This window comes from Cibotium barometz, chromosome 33, assembly GCF_041138505.1.
Source record: "Cibotium barometz isolate CiBa-2024 chromosome 33, ASM4113850v1, whole genome shotgun sequence".
NCBI lineage: Eukaryota > Viridiplantae > Streptophyta > Polypodiopsida > Cyatheales > Cibotiaceae > Cibotium > Cibotium barometz.
Window position 1 is genome coordinate 44,672,796 of NC_141078.1, and position 13,863 is coordinate 44,686,658.

Below are 13,863 nucleotides of genomic sequence, written 5' to 3' on the forward strand. Positions count from 1 at the left end.
GCATAACGCCTCAGAAAAAGAAGTAAGTGATCTTGGCATGTTCCGCAAATCATGCTTTAGCAAAGTTCACTTTACAGCTTTTGTTCCGTTGTCCGTCCATCGATCGATAGAAATGGGCTAGCTCTAAGCATGGTGGAATAAGCATTGCACAAGTATGAGGATCCTTTCGCGCACAATTGGAATGTCCTCATCTTTATGAACAGTCGCGAGCTTTCCCATCGACACTTGAATGGATGTGAATGAATGGGAATGGGTGTGAGTGGATGTGAATGGATGTGTTATGATGTGAATGGATGTGTTATGATCTGAATGGATGTGAACGAATGGGAATGGGTGTGAGTGGATGTGTTATGATCTGAATGGATGGGTTATAATCTGAATGGATGTGAATGGATGTGTTATGATCTGAATGGATGTGAATGGATGTGTTATGGATGTGAATGGATGTGGAATGATGTGAACGGATGTAGGACAATGTAAATGGATGTGATTGGATATGGAATGATGTGAATAGATGTAGGATGATGTGAATAGATATGAATGGATGTGAAATGATGCGATGTGAATTAATGTAGAAGAATGTGGAATAATAAGAAATGACGTGGAACGATGTAGAAAGATGGGAGTTTGTTGGAAACTGTATTTGTATATGAAACCTGTTTTTAAAAGACTGTTTTATGTCAAGAATGCTGGGGAAGCATTTTGACTATCTTGTCGACTAAGGTCGTGAGGACCGAAATGAGAAGGTTGCAACCAACAGCTGACGGAGAGTCAATGAAGGATGTCTCGCGTAGCAAGGCCGCTGATCGAGGTCTTGACCAGCCTCCTCGGTTCGATTAAAATGGTGAGCTTCCGATACGGTGGATGAGGGACCAAAGGAAGCGGCCTATGAGTGAAGCGCTATAGGTGACTTGCGAAGGAGTCTAGAGGGTGCTGACCATACGGTGCTCGGGCTTTGGGTCGCCGAAGATACCCACATATGCGTCGGGGAAGAAAATGAGTTGGATTTGTTTTCTGAACTCAAGCATGGATCTGGTTGATTGTCCTTGCTGGTCCTCAACAATGGATGAGTCCATGGCTCTTTTATATGGATCTGTTGGTTGACCTTGTTGATCTTCAATGGAGAGTCCATCTGGATTTTTATGTGATTATATTCCCGGGTACTATGAGCTAGGAACTATTGAAAAGGCCCGTGAATGAGCAGGTGGTGAGCGTTCTGGTTGCCAATGATGCCATAGGTACACCGATAAGGAATGATTGGAAATTGGACCTCAAAAGCTAGATATTTTGGAGGATTATGATCAGTGATACTATGGTTTCATTAAAAGTTTACTTTAAAGATAACCGAATCTGTGAAAGGCAATTTCATATTGGGTACGCAAGTGGTATGTCTGAAATGTATTTTGCATGAATCCGGCTAGGGGGCTTGGGAACTATTTTCCCTGGTACTCGTCGGGACAAAACATAACCAAATTTCTAAATGGATCCTATCAATACAGTGGTTGGGCGGTTGGCTAACCCATGGGGTTGGATGGCTGGACTGATGGATTCCTAAAATAAATTTCAATTCTGTTTAAGTTACGATAGTTGAAGTAAATCACGGATAATCCTTGTTCTATGGAAAAGACTCAACGGCTGTGCCTCTTCACGGGAAAAAAAGCATTGGTCTCTATGATCCAAGTGCAAGTTCCTCCCTTGATCTGGCTATGTGATTTGTAGGTTCGGTCAGAATGAAAAAGGGTAAATTAAGGCTCTTGACTATGTTAGAATAATTTTTTCCTAGAGGAATCGCCTATGCCTTCTAGGCGAGGGAAGTTTTTTCGGGTTCGGTTTTGGGAGAACCGAGGGATTAGTCTCTTGTCCGGACATCCGTGTGGGCGAGGCCCCGAGTGAGAGTCTCTGCCCTGCGCATGAAGTTGCTACTCCCGCTGCTAGCACCCCTGAATTCAATGCGCAGAGGGGGCAGGGATTTTTCATATGTATTTAAATAATAAACATACAAAGTATATGTATATATATATATATATATATATATATATATATATTGTATAGTTATATACACATTATACTCTTTATATAATGTAATATAATATATATATGTATGTTACACACACACACACACACACACACACACATCCACATACATTATTTTTATATTCTTTATATAATAAATATAAATGTACATATTTATGATATGTTTATAATATATATTTATATTCACTATATAAATATGTATATTTATATAATTAACATATAAATTAATTAGCTCTCTCCCTCTCTCTCTCTCTCTCTCTCTCTCTCTCTCTCTCTCTCTTTCTCTCTCTCTCTCTCTCTCTAGACCATAGATATATATATATACACATCATATTGTTTATGAAACCTATGGGATTGGATGGGGTTAGGCTGGACTAATGGATTCCTAAAATAAAATTCAATTCTGTTTAAGTTACGATAGTTGAAGTAAATCATGGATAATCCTTGTTCTATGGAAAAGACTCAACGGTTGTGCCTCTTAACGGGGAAAAAAGCGTTGGTCTCTATGATCCAAGTGCAAGTTCCTCCCTTGATCCGGCCATGTGACCTGCGGGCTCGGTCGGAATGAAAAAGGGTAAATTAAGGCTCCTGACTACGTTAGAATAAATTTTTCCCAAAGGAATCGCCTATGCCTTTTGGGCGAGGGAAGTTTTTTCGGGTTCGGTTTTGGGAGAACCGAGGCATTAGTCTCTTGTCCGGACATCCGTGGGCGAGGCCCCAAGTGAGAGTCTCTGCCCTGCGCATGAAGTTGCTACTTCTGCTGCTAGCACCCCTAAATTCGATGCGCAAAGGGGGCAGGAATCTTTCATATGTATTTAAATACTAAACATACAAAGTATACGTATGTATGTATGTATGTATGTATATGTATGTATGTGTATATATATATGTATGTGTGTGTGTGTGTGTGTGTATATATATATATATATGTATATATATATATATGTATATATATATATATGTATATATATATATATGCATGCATGCTTGTATGTATGTATGTATGCATGCATGCATATATGTATGTATGTATTTACATATATTTGCACACACACACACACACACACACACACACACATGAACGTGTGTGCATATGCGAATGTATATGTGTGTGTGCAGGCATGTGAATTTTTTTATGTGGGCATTTTTGTGTCTATGTGTGTGCACGTGCACACACATATGTGTGTGAGAGTGTGCGCATGTGCATCTATGTATACATGTGTGCCTATCGATGTGTGTGCACATGTATTTGTGTATGTCAATTAGTGTATACGTGTATATATATGTCAGTTCATATGCATCATGTATGTGTATGTGCGAGGTTGAGTAAGTGTATGCATGTAAGTGTGCACATTTTGTGTATGTGCATGTGTGTGCAAGCATGTGTGTGTGTGTGTGTGTGTGTGGTGCATGTGTTTATGTTGGCATACATATAGATCTATTTATATATACATATATACATACCTATAAATAAATAAATATATATATATATATAAATGTGTGTGTGTGTGTGTGTGTGTGCTCTCTCTCTCACACATGTGCACATAATATACTATTATATGTGTGTGTGTGTGTGTATGTTTGCACACATGTCTGAGTGTGTCTATGTGTGCTAGGGGGAACAAATGAGTAAATGAGAAACCCTCATATATGTGTGTGTGTGTGTGTATGCATTTATATGTGTGTGTGCGCGCTTGTATATATGAGAAAAACTCATTCAATGACCAAAAGACGTGATGGTGATTGTGAGCCGCAATGCATCTACGCTTGTAAAAAGGGACCGTTCCTTTTAAAAAGTTCAAAAATGTGAAACTCTCCTATATATATATATATATATATGAGGCTCATTCAATGAGCAGATGTGTCATTTAAAAAAATCTCCTTTCTTCTTTATGTGAAGGGCTCTCCTCCTCTTGCCAAAAGTGGGGCTCTCCTTTGCTTGTTGCCACATGGCCGGTTACAAATAACGAGATACAGAGAAGAGATGGAGTGTTCCACACACGATGGCAGCATAACACCTCAGAAAAAGAAGTAAGTGATCTTGGCATGTTCCGCAAATCACGCTTTAGCAAAGTTCACTTTACAGCTTTCGTTCCGTCCATTGATCGATAGAAATGGGCTCTGGCTCTAAGCACGGTGGAATAAGCATTGCACAAGTATGAGGATCCTTTCGCACAATTGGAATGTCCTCATCTTTATGAACAGAGTCGCGAGCTTTCCCATCGACACTTGCATGTCCGGGAACAAATGTTGGACCTTTAGAAAACGATGGGTGACGAAATTATTCCTCAAAGAAGGAGACGGGCGCCTTTATTTTTGGATTTATGAATAAATATTTGTGTTAGCACGTGGTGGCAAGTTGGCAGCATGGAGGGCCGATGGTGGCAAGTTGGCAGCACGAGGCTGTCACCATGGAAGGCGATTAAAAGGGAGAGAGCGCGCGCGCGCGCAGAGACAGACAGACACAGAGAGAGAGAGAGAGAGGGGGGGGGGGAGGGGAACCCTGCTTGCGGGCACTGGAGAGCAAGAGAAGAACCCAGCTTGTGATGGGGTTCCTGCCGCCGCCGGAGCTTTGTTACAGAGATGTGGTGGTTTCGCTGCTGCTGGTTGTGCTGGGTGCCCCCCTTTTGTACACGCTGTGGATGAGCGTGGTGGTGGTGATGTGGTGGCGGCCGCGGCGCATCAGACGCTTGTTTGAAGCGCAGGGGGTGCAGTGCATGCCCCCCCGCTTCCTGTACGGCAACCTTCCTGAGCTTGTGGCCATCGGCGGAGACGCCCGATCCCGCCCAATGCCCGTCCTCTCCCACGACATCGTCCCCCGCATCCTGCCCCACTACTGCCAATGGTCCAAAGCATACGGTAAGAGCCGCCCCTTCCCGCCACAACCGCCGCCGGCCCTCCTCTAAGTTTTCTTATCGTCGCTGGCGTATTTTCATTGCAGGTGAGCTCTTTGTACACTGGTTTGGTTCTGAAGCTCGGCTCATCCTAACTGAACCAGATCAAGCAAGGGAAATATTGTCCAGCAAATTTGGGCATCACAAGAAGCCTGACAGGAGGCCTGATACCAAAGACCTGGGGGGCGATGGGCTGGTGGCTTTGGAAGGCCAGAAGTGGGCTCAGCGTCGGCACATCTTGAGGCCTGCCTTCTTTCTTGAGCAGCTGCAGGTGCGGGCTCTCTTTAAAGATGGTAGCTTATTATGTATGTACTATGTTCTGTCATGGCGATACGATACATATAGCATATGCTACGACACATGCCACATGACATATTCCATGTCACATAACGTAGTACACCATGATACATGGCTCATATATGACATTACACATGACATATATGAAGGGTATGCTCACTTATTGGAGTGGAGTGGAGTGGAACATTGTAAAGTACCTTGGTATGCAAGGGCTTATTGAGCCTGACATCATGGTAGGTATCATGTGCAGGCCATGGCCCCTACCATGGTGGCATGTACGATCTCAATCATGGACAAATGGGAAGCCAGAGTGGAGAAAGCAGAGGAGATTAATGTTCATGAAGAATTTAGAACTCTAACAGCCGATATTATTGCTCGCACTGCATTTGGGACCAGCTTTGTAGAAGAAGGCAAGCAAGTGTTTGACATGCAGCATGAGCAGCAGATCCTCTTTGACAAGGTCATTCACACTATATATATCCCCGGATCAAGGTATAGAGAATCAATGGCTTTCTAACTGTCAATGTCCAGAATGTCTTTACATGCTTTTGGCCTCTTTTTTGAGACAGGTTTCTCCCAACTGCACATAATCGGTACCGCCGGAAGCTCAACAATAGAGTTGTTAAGGTCCTTGCCCAACTCATTGAAAAGCGCCGAAAGTCCTCTGATTTTGGCCGTGGAGACATGTATGGCAATGATTTGCTTGGCCTGATGTTGGCTGCCAACAAGGGAAATCAGAAGAACCTGAGTATGGGGATTGGTGAAATCATTGATGAGTGCAAGACCTTCTTCTTTGCAGGGCATGAGACGACATCAACGCTGCTGACTTGGATGTTTCTGCTGCTTGCAAGCAGTCCAGAATGGGAAGAGCGTGTTAGGCAGGAGGTGCATGCTGTGTGTGGAACAACAGAGCTACCGACAGTGGAGTCGATAAACAATCTGAAAGTTGTCAGTGGCAAACAGAATATTGCTTGATTTAGAATGTAATGTAGGGTGTTGAATGAGGCTGACAAAGTATCTTTGCTTGCAGGTAGGTATGGTGTTGAATGAGGCACTTAGATTGTACCCTCCAGCAGTGGCCATATTAAGGAAACCAGATGCCGATATGAAGCTTGGAAAGATCGTGATCCCAGCAGGGACAGTGTTGGTAGTGCCAATTATTGCTTGGCACCATGACAAACGGTATTGGGGTGCAGATGCAAACGAGTTTCGTCCTGAGAGATTTGGTGAGGGTGTTGCCAAGGCAAGTGCAGTGGCTGGAGCTTTTATGCCGTTCTCCATGGGGCCACGCAGCTGCATAGGGCAGGCATTTGCCATGCTAGAGGCCAAAGTGGTGCTTTCCTTGATCTTACAACGTTACCGTTTTCGGCTGTCTCCTAATTACTGCCATGCTCCCACCATTATCCTCACCTTGCAGCCCCAATTTGGAATGCCTCTGATTTTCGAAAAGCTCCAATAATCATTAAGCACCATGCAAGTAAACATCTTCTTTGGATGTGGAGGGGTGTGCTTGTGAGAGAAGGATGAAGACCCTCACCCTCGATGACCAACTGAGGGGTCCTTCATAAGCAGGTTGTGCTGATGTATAGGAGTTTTCTTGTGTGTGTGTGTGTGTGTGTGTGTGTGTGTGCTCTTTAGTGCTAGCCTGCATCGTGGCTAAGTCTGCCCTTCACCTTCGGAGAAGTGTTGATGGTTTATCTATGTGCCAGAGAAAAAGAATGTTTTGGGGAAACAGAATGAACGGGAAGAAAGCAAGCAACTGGCAAAAAGTCACGATTTCTATCAACTTGGGCATCTATCTGAGCTAGTGTATATTTGGGGCTTGGGCTCTTGGAGAGTGGAGTCCATGCAGAGTCATATTAGATTACTTGTGTGAAAATGTGCTTTCAGAAGTCTTCCATTGTAATCCTCGCTCTATTAGCACTTTCATAGCATCGGTACCGGTGCCCAGTCTGGTGTTCACACCCATCTTTAATGAGGGTGTGAACACATTGACTCATAAATGTGTTTTAGTCCACAACCTTGTTTTTGAGCTGAATTTTGGCATCATGCTTGCCAACAATCAAGGGCACACACACTATCCTATAGGCGGCATCCCCGGCGCTACAACACTGATCACATCATCACATGCAGCACTTGAAAACAGGGCATTCATCTATGAAATCCACTAGTTCAAACACACATGCATGAGTAATCCATATGCACATGCACATTGGAAATCTCCCGCTGTCTGAGCTTGTACCCACTCACAAGGCTCTAGTCATACTAGGGTACCCTGGTGGAGTGTCTTCCCAGTCATACTAGTGGCACTCCTACTACTAACCTCTCATCTAGTCACACTAGGTAAGTACTAGTCATTCTAGCAAACCCCCGCGGGAGTACTAGTCATACTAGTTGGATCCAACTACATTGGATGCGGGAGTTCTCGTCATACTAGTTGGATTCAGTCACACTGGATGTGGGAGCACTAGTCATGATAGCAACCCCCCCATGGGAGTATTGATCATATCAGCAAAGTCCCCAACTCTAGGTATAGTAGAGTGCCATCTACTAGGCATTATGGCATCAATACACATCTTGGCTAGTTATACTAGCTTTCTATGATGTCATGTTTAAGGAGCCAAATGGTGACATAATCCACCACAGAATAGAGGAGAAATCTACCACATGATAGAGATATAGAGAGGGGGATAGAGATCTCAAGGTTTATGCTCATACCATCCCGAGAAACTCGATGACCTAGGTACGCGAGCTCCTTACAAAAAAACCCACACTTGAAAGTTTAGTGCTCATATAGTCATTCCCATCTCAAAATTCCCAAGATTACCTTGAGATGCTCAACATGCTCCTCAAGGGTACGACTATAAACTAAAATGTCCTCTAAGAACTCTATAATGAATTTTCCTAAATAATCTCGGAAGAGATTAGTGATCATCTGTTGAAATGTAGGAGGAGCATTTGTGAGCCCAAAAGGTAATACAAGAAACCCGTAATGGCCATATCGCGTACGGAAATCACATTCTCCTTGGATATACGTATCTCGTGATAACCAGTACGAAGGTTAATCTTCGTAAAATAGGTAGCACCTTGCAACCTATCTATCAAATCGTCTCTTCTTAAAATAGGTAGCACCTTGCAACCTATCTATCAAATCATCTCTTCTAGAAAGAGGATACCTATTCTTTATTTATTAAACATTTTGTATTTCACACACATTTGCCAAGTACCATCTTTCTTATGCTTCAAAAGCATTGGAGCATCCTAGGGAGATTTAGTCTTGCGTATCTGTCCCATTCAGAGATATTCTGACAACTGTTTGGCAATCTTGTCCTCGTCTAGTTGGTTCATCTTGTAAGGTGCAATACTCACAGGTTGAGACCTTGGAACCAAATCAATCTTATGATTGATCGACCTATTGGTGGGCGGTAAACCATAAGGCAATTCAACAAGAAAGATATCGGCAAAATTTGTCTTAATGTCTTCTAAAGCCTATGTCTCCCAAGCATCCAACTTAATCGTATTCAAACTATTTAGATGAAAGGGATTAAGAACACACTAATTTACCTCATAATCTGAATTTCAAATAATATTATGAAATTGTGTTGAATTTACACAAGTAGTGGGTGGGATTGTAAAATCACCTTGAAGACTAATAGGGAGACCCTCCATAACAAAGAACAAAGTATGACCCTTCTAATAGACATGGAACATCATGCGTTCCTTTCATAGAATAATATCAACTTTTTCTAGATCCATAATCAAGAAATCTAGGATTTTTGTAATCTTGGATGGAGATCGGCAACGAAGAAACTCGTCGGTCCCAAATTTGTCCATGCCATGTTGCTAGGTTCACACAATAAACATGGTCACTTGGTTGCATCTCCACTCTCAACGCTTGCACAAGTTTGGCATTACTGAAGTTTTGAGTACTACCAGGTCAAAAAGGATGTGCATGGTCTTCCCCAATACTGATCCATACATTCGTATAAGATCATTGGGACGGAAGATCGACGTGTTGAAGTTACATATCATGCAGGCACTATGATGTAGAACTATAGTATCAACATAAAAAATTCTAGGGTTACCTTTTACTTAAGCCATGTGAAGACCTTGGTGGGTTTTCTTCTCTTTCTTCGGATTGGAATGACTTGAAGCTTGGGTTTGATTTTTATTCTCGGGAGCCTTCCCGAACCTAAACTTACGTTTACGTTCGGAACCTTGCTCTGGGAATTGCATGAAGTGTGAGATTTCATAGATTATGGTTATTTCTCACCTGAAGTTTAATTATTTGTCTCCAATCAGCCAATCGGTGTTTTCCAATCGTTTAATTATTTGTCTCCAATCAGCCAATCGGTGTTTTCCAATCGATTGACTTTACCTTTTCTTTTTATCATACTTCTCCAATCATCCACTTCTGCAATCGTTTGATTTCACCTTCTTCTATAGGTGATCCAAGAGTCTAATTGGCGATTCCTACTGGAGTTCAATTGATGCTGTCCAATCGGTGATTCTTCATCTCCAATCGTCCGATATTGAAGTCTCCAATTATCCAATCAAAGATTCCAATTGATGATTTGACTGATTATTTTGAGCAGCTTTCCAAAGAGTTCAATAGCAGTTGACATCAGTTCAAGCTTTATTTTAGCATCTTTCCTTCTCAAATTCTCTAGCAATCAGGTAGGGACAATAACTCTACAAATGATTTGTTCAGTATTCTTTTCAATAGCAATTGACATCAGTTCAAGCTCTTTTCAGCATCTTTCATTCTCAAATTCTTCAGTAGTCAGGTGGTATGGCCAATAACTCTACAAATGATTTGTTTATAGTATTCTTTTCAAAGAGGATAAATTGGATAGGTCAAATTTCTCCTTATGAAGTTTTATGGTTAGAAATGTCCTTTTTGCAAAGGGCTTATGAGTTCATGTTAGTGGTGATAGCCTCCGTTTTCTGGCATAATTTTTTCTACTACTTCTCAAAGGGGTCAGGGCCAACAGATCCAATAATAAGCTCTTTAAATTACTGCTAACCAAAGAAGATGGGATTCACATGATACTCAAGCTTTAGAATTGAGTGCCTTGTCAGTTAAAAGGTATATTGTTTTGCACATTCGCTCTTGTAAAACATCCATGCTTTGCTTAGACCACTCTAGAAATAGGCTAAAAATGATCAATGTATCAATGTACAACTCCTTATACACTACAACAAAATGGTGTTGTTTAGAGGCGAAACATGACTCTTATGGTGGAGATGATAAGATGAATGGTTAAAGGTAAACAACTTCTACACAAGTTTTGGATGGAAGTAGTTCTTTGTGCTACTTATGTATTGAACAGGTGCTCCACTAAAGCTTTGAAAACTATCACTCCTTATGAGACTTGTTTAATAAAAAATCTAAGGTCGAACACATATGTGTTTTTTATTGTTTGGCATATGACATGTTCTAGCACAAAGCATAACTAAGCTTGATGACAAGGTAATGAAATGCATTTTTATTGGTTATAGTGCTAAAAGAAAAGATTGTTGTCTCTACAATTCTTTCACTAAGAAGATTATTGTTAGTACGGATGTCATTTTTGTAGAGGATTGTGTCTATTCCATGATGTAATTCAATAAACATATCTATGTCAATTCTTTGAACAAGTTTGTTGATTATTACCTGTGTTAGTTTCTGTTGATTCTCAACAAATTGTTTCTACTAATACTTGATTATTGTCAAGGGAGAATAAGGAATTGATGCAACAACTTCAAATCAATTGGAAGATGGAGTAAATGGTGAAAGATCAACAATCTATGAATCTAAGGGTATGCCTAGATGGGTTAGAAGCACCTTGTAGAGTAGCAAATTGTTTACTCCTTGTAGAATAGAACGAGATCCGATGCTTTAATTACTTCTTTAATATATATTGTTGAGTTTGCATTTCTTAGTTCTCTACATGATGTAGATAAACTTGAGTCTTTTGAAGAGGTCAAGAAGGTTAAAATTGGATGAAAGCCATGCAAGATGAAATTCATTCCATTCAAAAAAATGGTACTTGGAATCTAGTAGTCTATCACTTGGTAAGAAAGCTATTGGTGTGACATAGCGGAAGCCTTTATGTCTTAATCATAGCCCTTAAGCACTCTATAGAAACCTTCATGCAAAACACATGAAAGAGAGATAGAGAGAGAGGCTAGTTTTTAGTATATGTATTATGTACACGAAATGTTTACATATATGCTTGGCCAACGACCTTCCAAAATAAGACTATCTAAGACTAATCTCCAAAAGGGAGAGAGATGGTTATGCTAAATTGTGACTTAGGTTTATATAGGCTCCCAAAAGAGACCCCTTTTATTGACCACCAACTGTTGTCAACCATAAACAAGGACAAGTATGCAATATTTAATGCTGGCTGACTTTAGCATGGTGCTACTATACCATTGGTTGACTTCATAAATTTGTAAATCTTTTCCGAAGCTTGTATGATGCTTTAAACTAGCCTTAAACTGATGCCTAGTTCAAGGATCAGATATGGCCACTTGTGTATACGTGATATCCCCTCTTGCTAAACTTGACGATGGGTTGGGAACCTATCATCCTTGGACTTTTGACTTTGAACATTGATTGCTTTTTCTTTTGATACAAGTTTGTTTGTGTTTTCTTTTGACACTTTGACTAAGAGTTCATATGAGAAATACTGTGCATCTTGTTCTAATGATGTTCCCTTTCCTTTGCCTAAATATCCATGTCCCTTAATGCATTGATGACTTCTTTACTGAGGTTGATCAAGGCACCTAACTGAGGCCGCACCTCCTATTCTTGAGGTACTCCTTTGGGAACTAACTTCCATGGGCTAAATGTTGAGGATTCACCTAATGCATGCTTGACCTTCTTGATGCTTCTTAACTGCCTATGTTTACCTTGCTTGGACCCGTACACCTCTTATGACAATGCCTCTTAGAACTGCAATAATTTCCTTGTTAGAAAATGTGAAGATCAAGAGACTAGAGTGCGTAGTGAAGCATAGCGAGCTATGGTGGGTGGAAGATAAACTTAAACATGATTAAGAAATGCTAATGAGAGCCATGATTAAGAAATGCTAATGAGAGCTTAATGAACCGAAGTACACAATTGAAAGTGACAAATGATTTAGGCAAAAGAGCTTGTACTTAGCATTGCTTGATGGGTGGATTTTATAGCTAAATACATAGGTGGTATTGGATAAATGGTAAGTAGTAAAGGTAGGTGGTAAAGTAGAGCTAACGTCACATGTGATGTAGCTTATTCAAGTGGCTTAGATGGAGTGAGTTCTCACCAAGATAGCTATGGCTAATGTGCTCGTGTGCCAAGCATATTGTACCCGCACAGCAATACATGAGATGAATTTGTAAATTTTAACATCCCTCCTCAAACATATGATCCACTCAATGATACAATTAAGCAATGCTAGCTCCCATGAGCATGACTTAATTTCTTAATGCTCAATAATGATAACCATCATGAACATGGTTTGACTATCAATGCCAAACTAAGGTTATGACAGTGTGAACTCAGAGGCTTTAGGTATGTGTACAAAGAGATATGAGAGTTTTTCAAGGTAGTGAAAACATGATCATACTCCTTTGGAGAGATTTAAGAAGTACACCAATAGAGATGTCTTCGTATTAAGAAACCCTTTCAAGGCGTAGTACTAGAAAGTAGTGCTCTAACCACCAACTTGCAAAAGCAGAGCTTTGCACTAGATCTTTGGATCAATGATGTTCGATCCCCCTTCATTCTTGGAAAGGATAATAGTTTCCTAAGCAACTTTGGACAGACCTGGTACTTGATGTGCCATCAAGCCTTGACCATAAGAAGTTGTGCATCACCCTTTACCATTGTCTAATGCATCTATTATCATAACGCCAATACGAAGTGACATACCAAACTGTGGCAAGAGGTAGGTAAAACATCGAGCAAACGAAAGCGAGCAAGACCTAAAATTGAGTGACAAAAAGCTACTTTGTTTTTAGCCATTTGAATTTACCATCATCAATGCTAGGATTTATGCTAACTTCTTTGTTATGTAAGAGAGAGGTTGCAAAGAGATGAGGGAGAATTATAGGTGAGGGAGAGAGAGAGCAGGTATTGCGCATGCACACACATACACACACAAATCCTTAAAGAATAACATGAACAACAACCTCCTAAATAGAGAATGATCATCTTTTGACAAAAAAAGAGTTATATTGTATTTTATATATTTTAACAACCACTAATATTAATAATCGAGTTACATCTTTATCTTACATTGGATAGAGAATATGTAAATAATCATTAGTGTTTAAAAGAGGTAAAAAGCTTTGACACTTGTTGGTTTACTTTTAAAGGATCATTATTTAAATATATATATATATTAAATGTTAGAAGAGACCATGTCATAAGGTGAAACAATACATGCTTAAACGCTAACCCTAATTCAATTAAAATTTAAAACAATTGGTGAAATGGGTAATGAAGGGCCACCTCTTCTACACACTAACATACTTCTCTCGAGCCCTACCAACCGCCTTATGTTAGAAGAGACTGTTGAGATTCAAGCTCGATGTCAGTGTGAGCCAGCTATGCTATGTGCTGGCATGTTAGGTAGGAACATGTGTGAGACATAAATGACCGCGT

At 40.6% G+C, this 13,863-nt stretch overlaps 1 protein-coding gene and 1 long non-coding RNA gene across 2 annotated transcripts; one reads left to right on the forward strand and one right to left on the reverse strand.

Moving 5' to 3' along the window:
• The first annotated feature begins 4,447 nt into the window (after nucleotides 1–4,447).
• Nucleotides 4,448–7,240, forward strand: LOC147619628 (cytochrome P450 734A1-like). Its single transcript, XM_086773300.1, has 5 exons — nucleotides 4,448–4,893; nucleotides 4,976–5,199; nucleotides 5,476–5,717; nucleotides 5,795–6,173; nucleotides 6,256–7,240. The coding sequence occupies exons 1-5, from the start codon at nucleotides 4,581–4,583 to the stop codon at nucleotides 6,682–6,684; spliced, it is 1,587 nt and encodes a 528-aa protein (XP_086629426.1). The 5' UTR covers nucleotides 4,448–4,580; the 3' UTR covers nucleotides 6,685–7,240.
• On the reverse strand, nucleotides 6,832–12,353 carry LOC147619629 (uncharacterized). The gene is made up of 2 exons (XR_015261878.1): nucleotides 9,660–12,353; nucleotides 6,832–9,603 (listed from the first exon to the last, which is right to left on the reverse strand). It is a non-coding gene; the product is annotated as an uncharacterized LOC147619629 (long non-coding RNA).
• Between the last annotated feature and the right edge of the window lie 1,510 nt (nucleotides 12,354–13,863).

What these genes read in the sequence shown, in the direction of transcription:
- LOC147619628 (XM_086773300.1), top strand. Translation starts at nt 4,581, where the DNA reads ATGGGGTTCCTGCCGCCGCCGGAGCTTTGTTACAGAGATGTGGTGGTT. An exon ending in ATATATATCCCCGGATCAAG is followed by an intron (nt 5,718 to 5,794) that starts GTATAGAGAATC and finishes TTTTTGAGACAG; the next exon opens with GTTTCTCCCAACTGCACATA. An exon ending in CGATAAACAATCTGAAAGTT is followed by an intron (nt 6,174 to 6,255) that starts GTCAGTGGCAAA and finishes CTTTGCTTGCAG; the next exon opens with GTAGGTATGGTGTTGAATGA.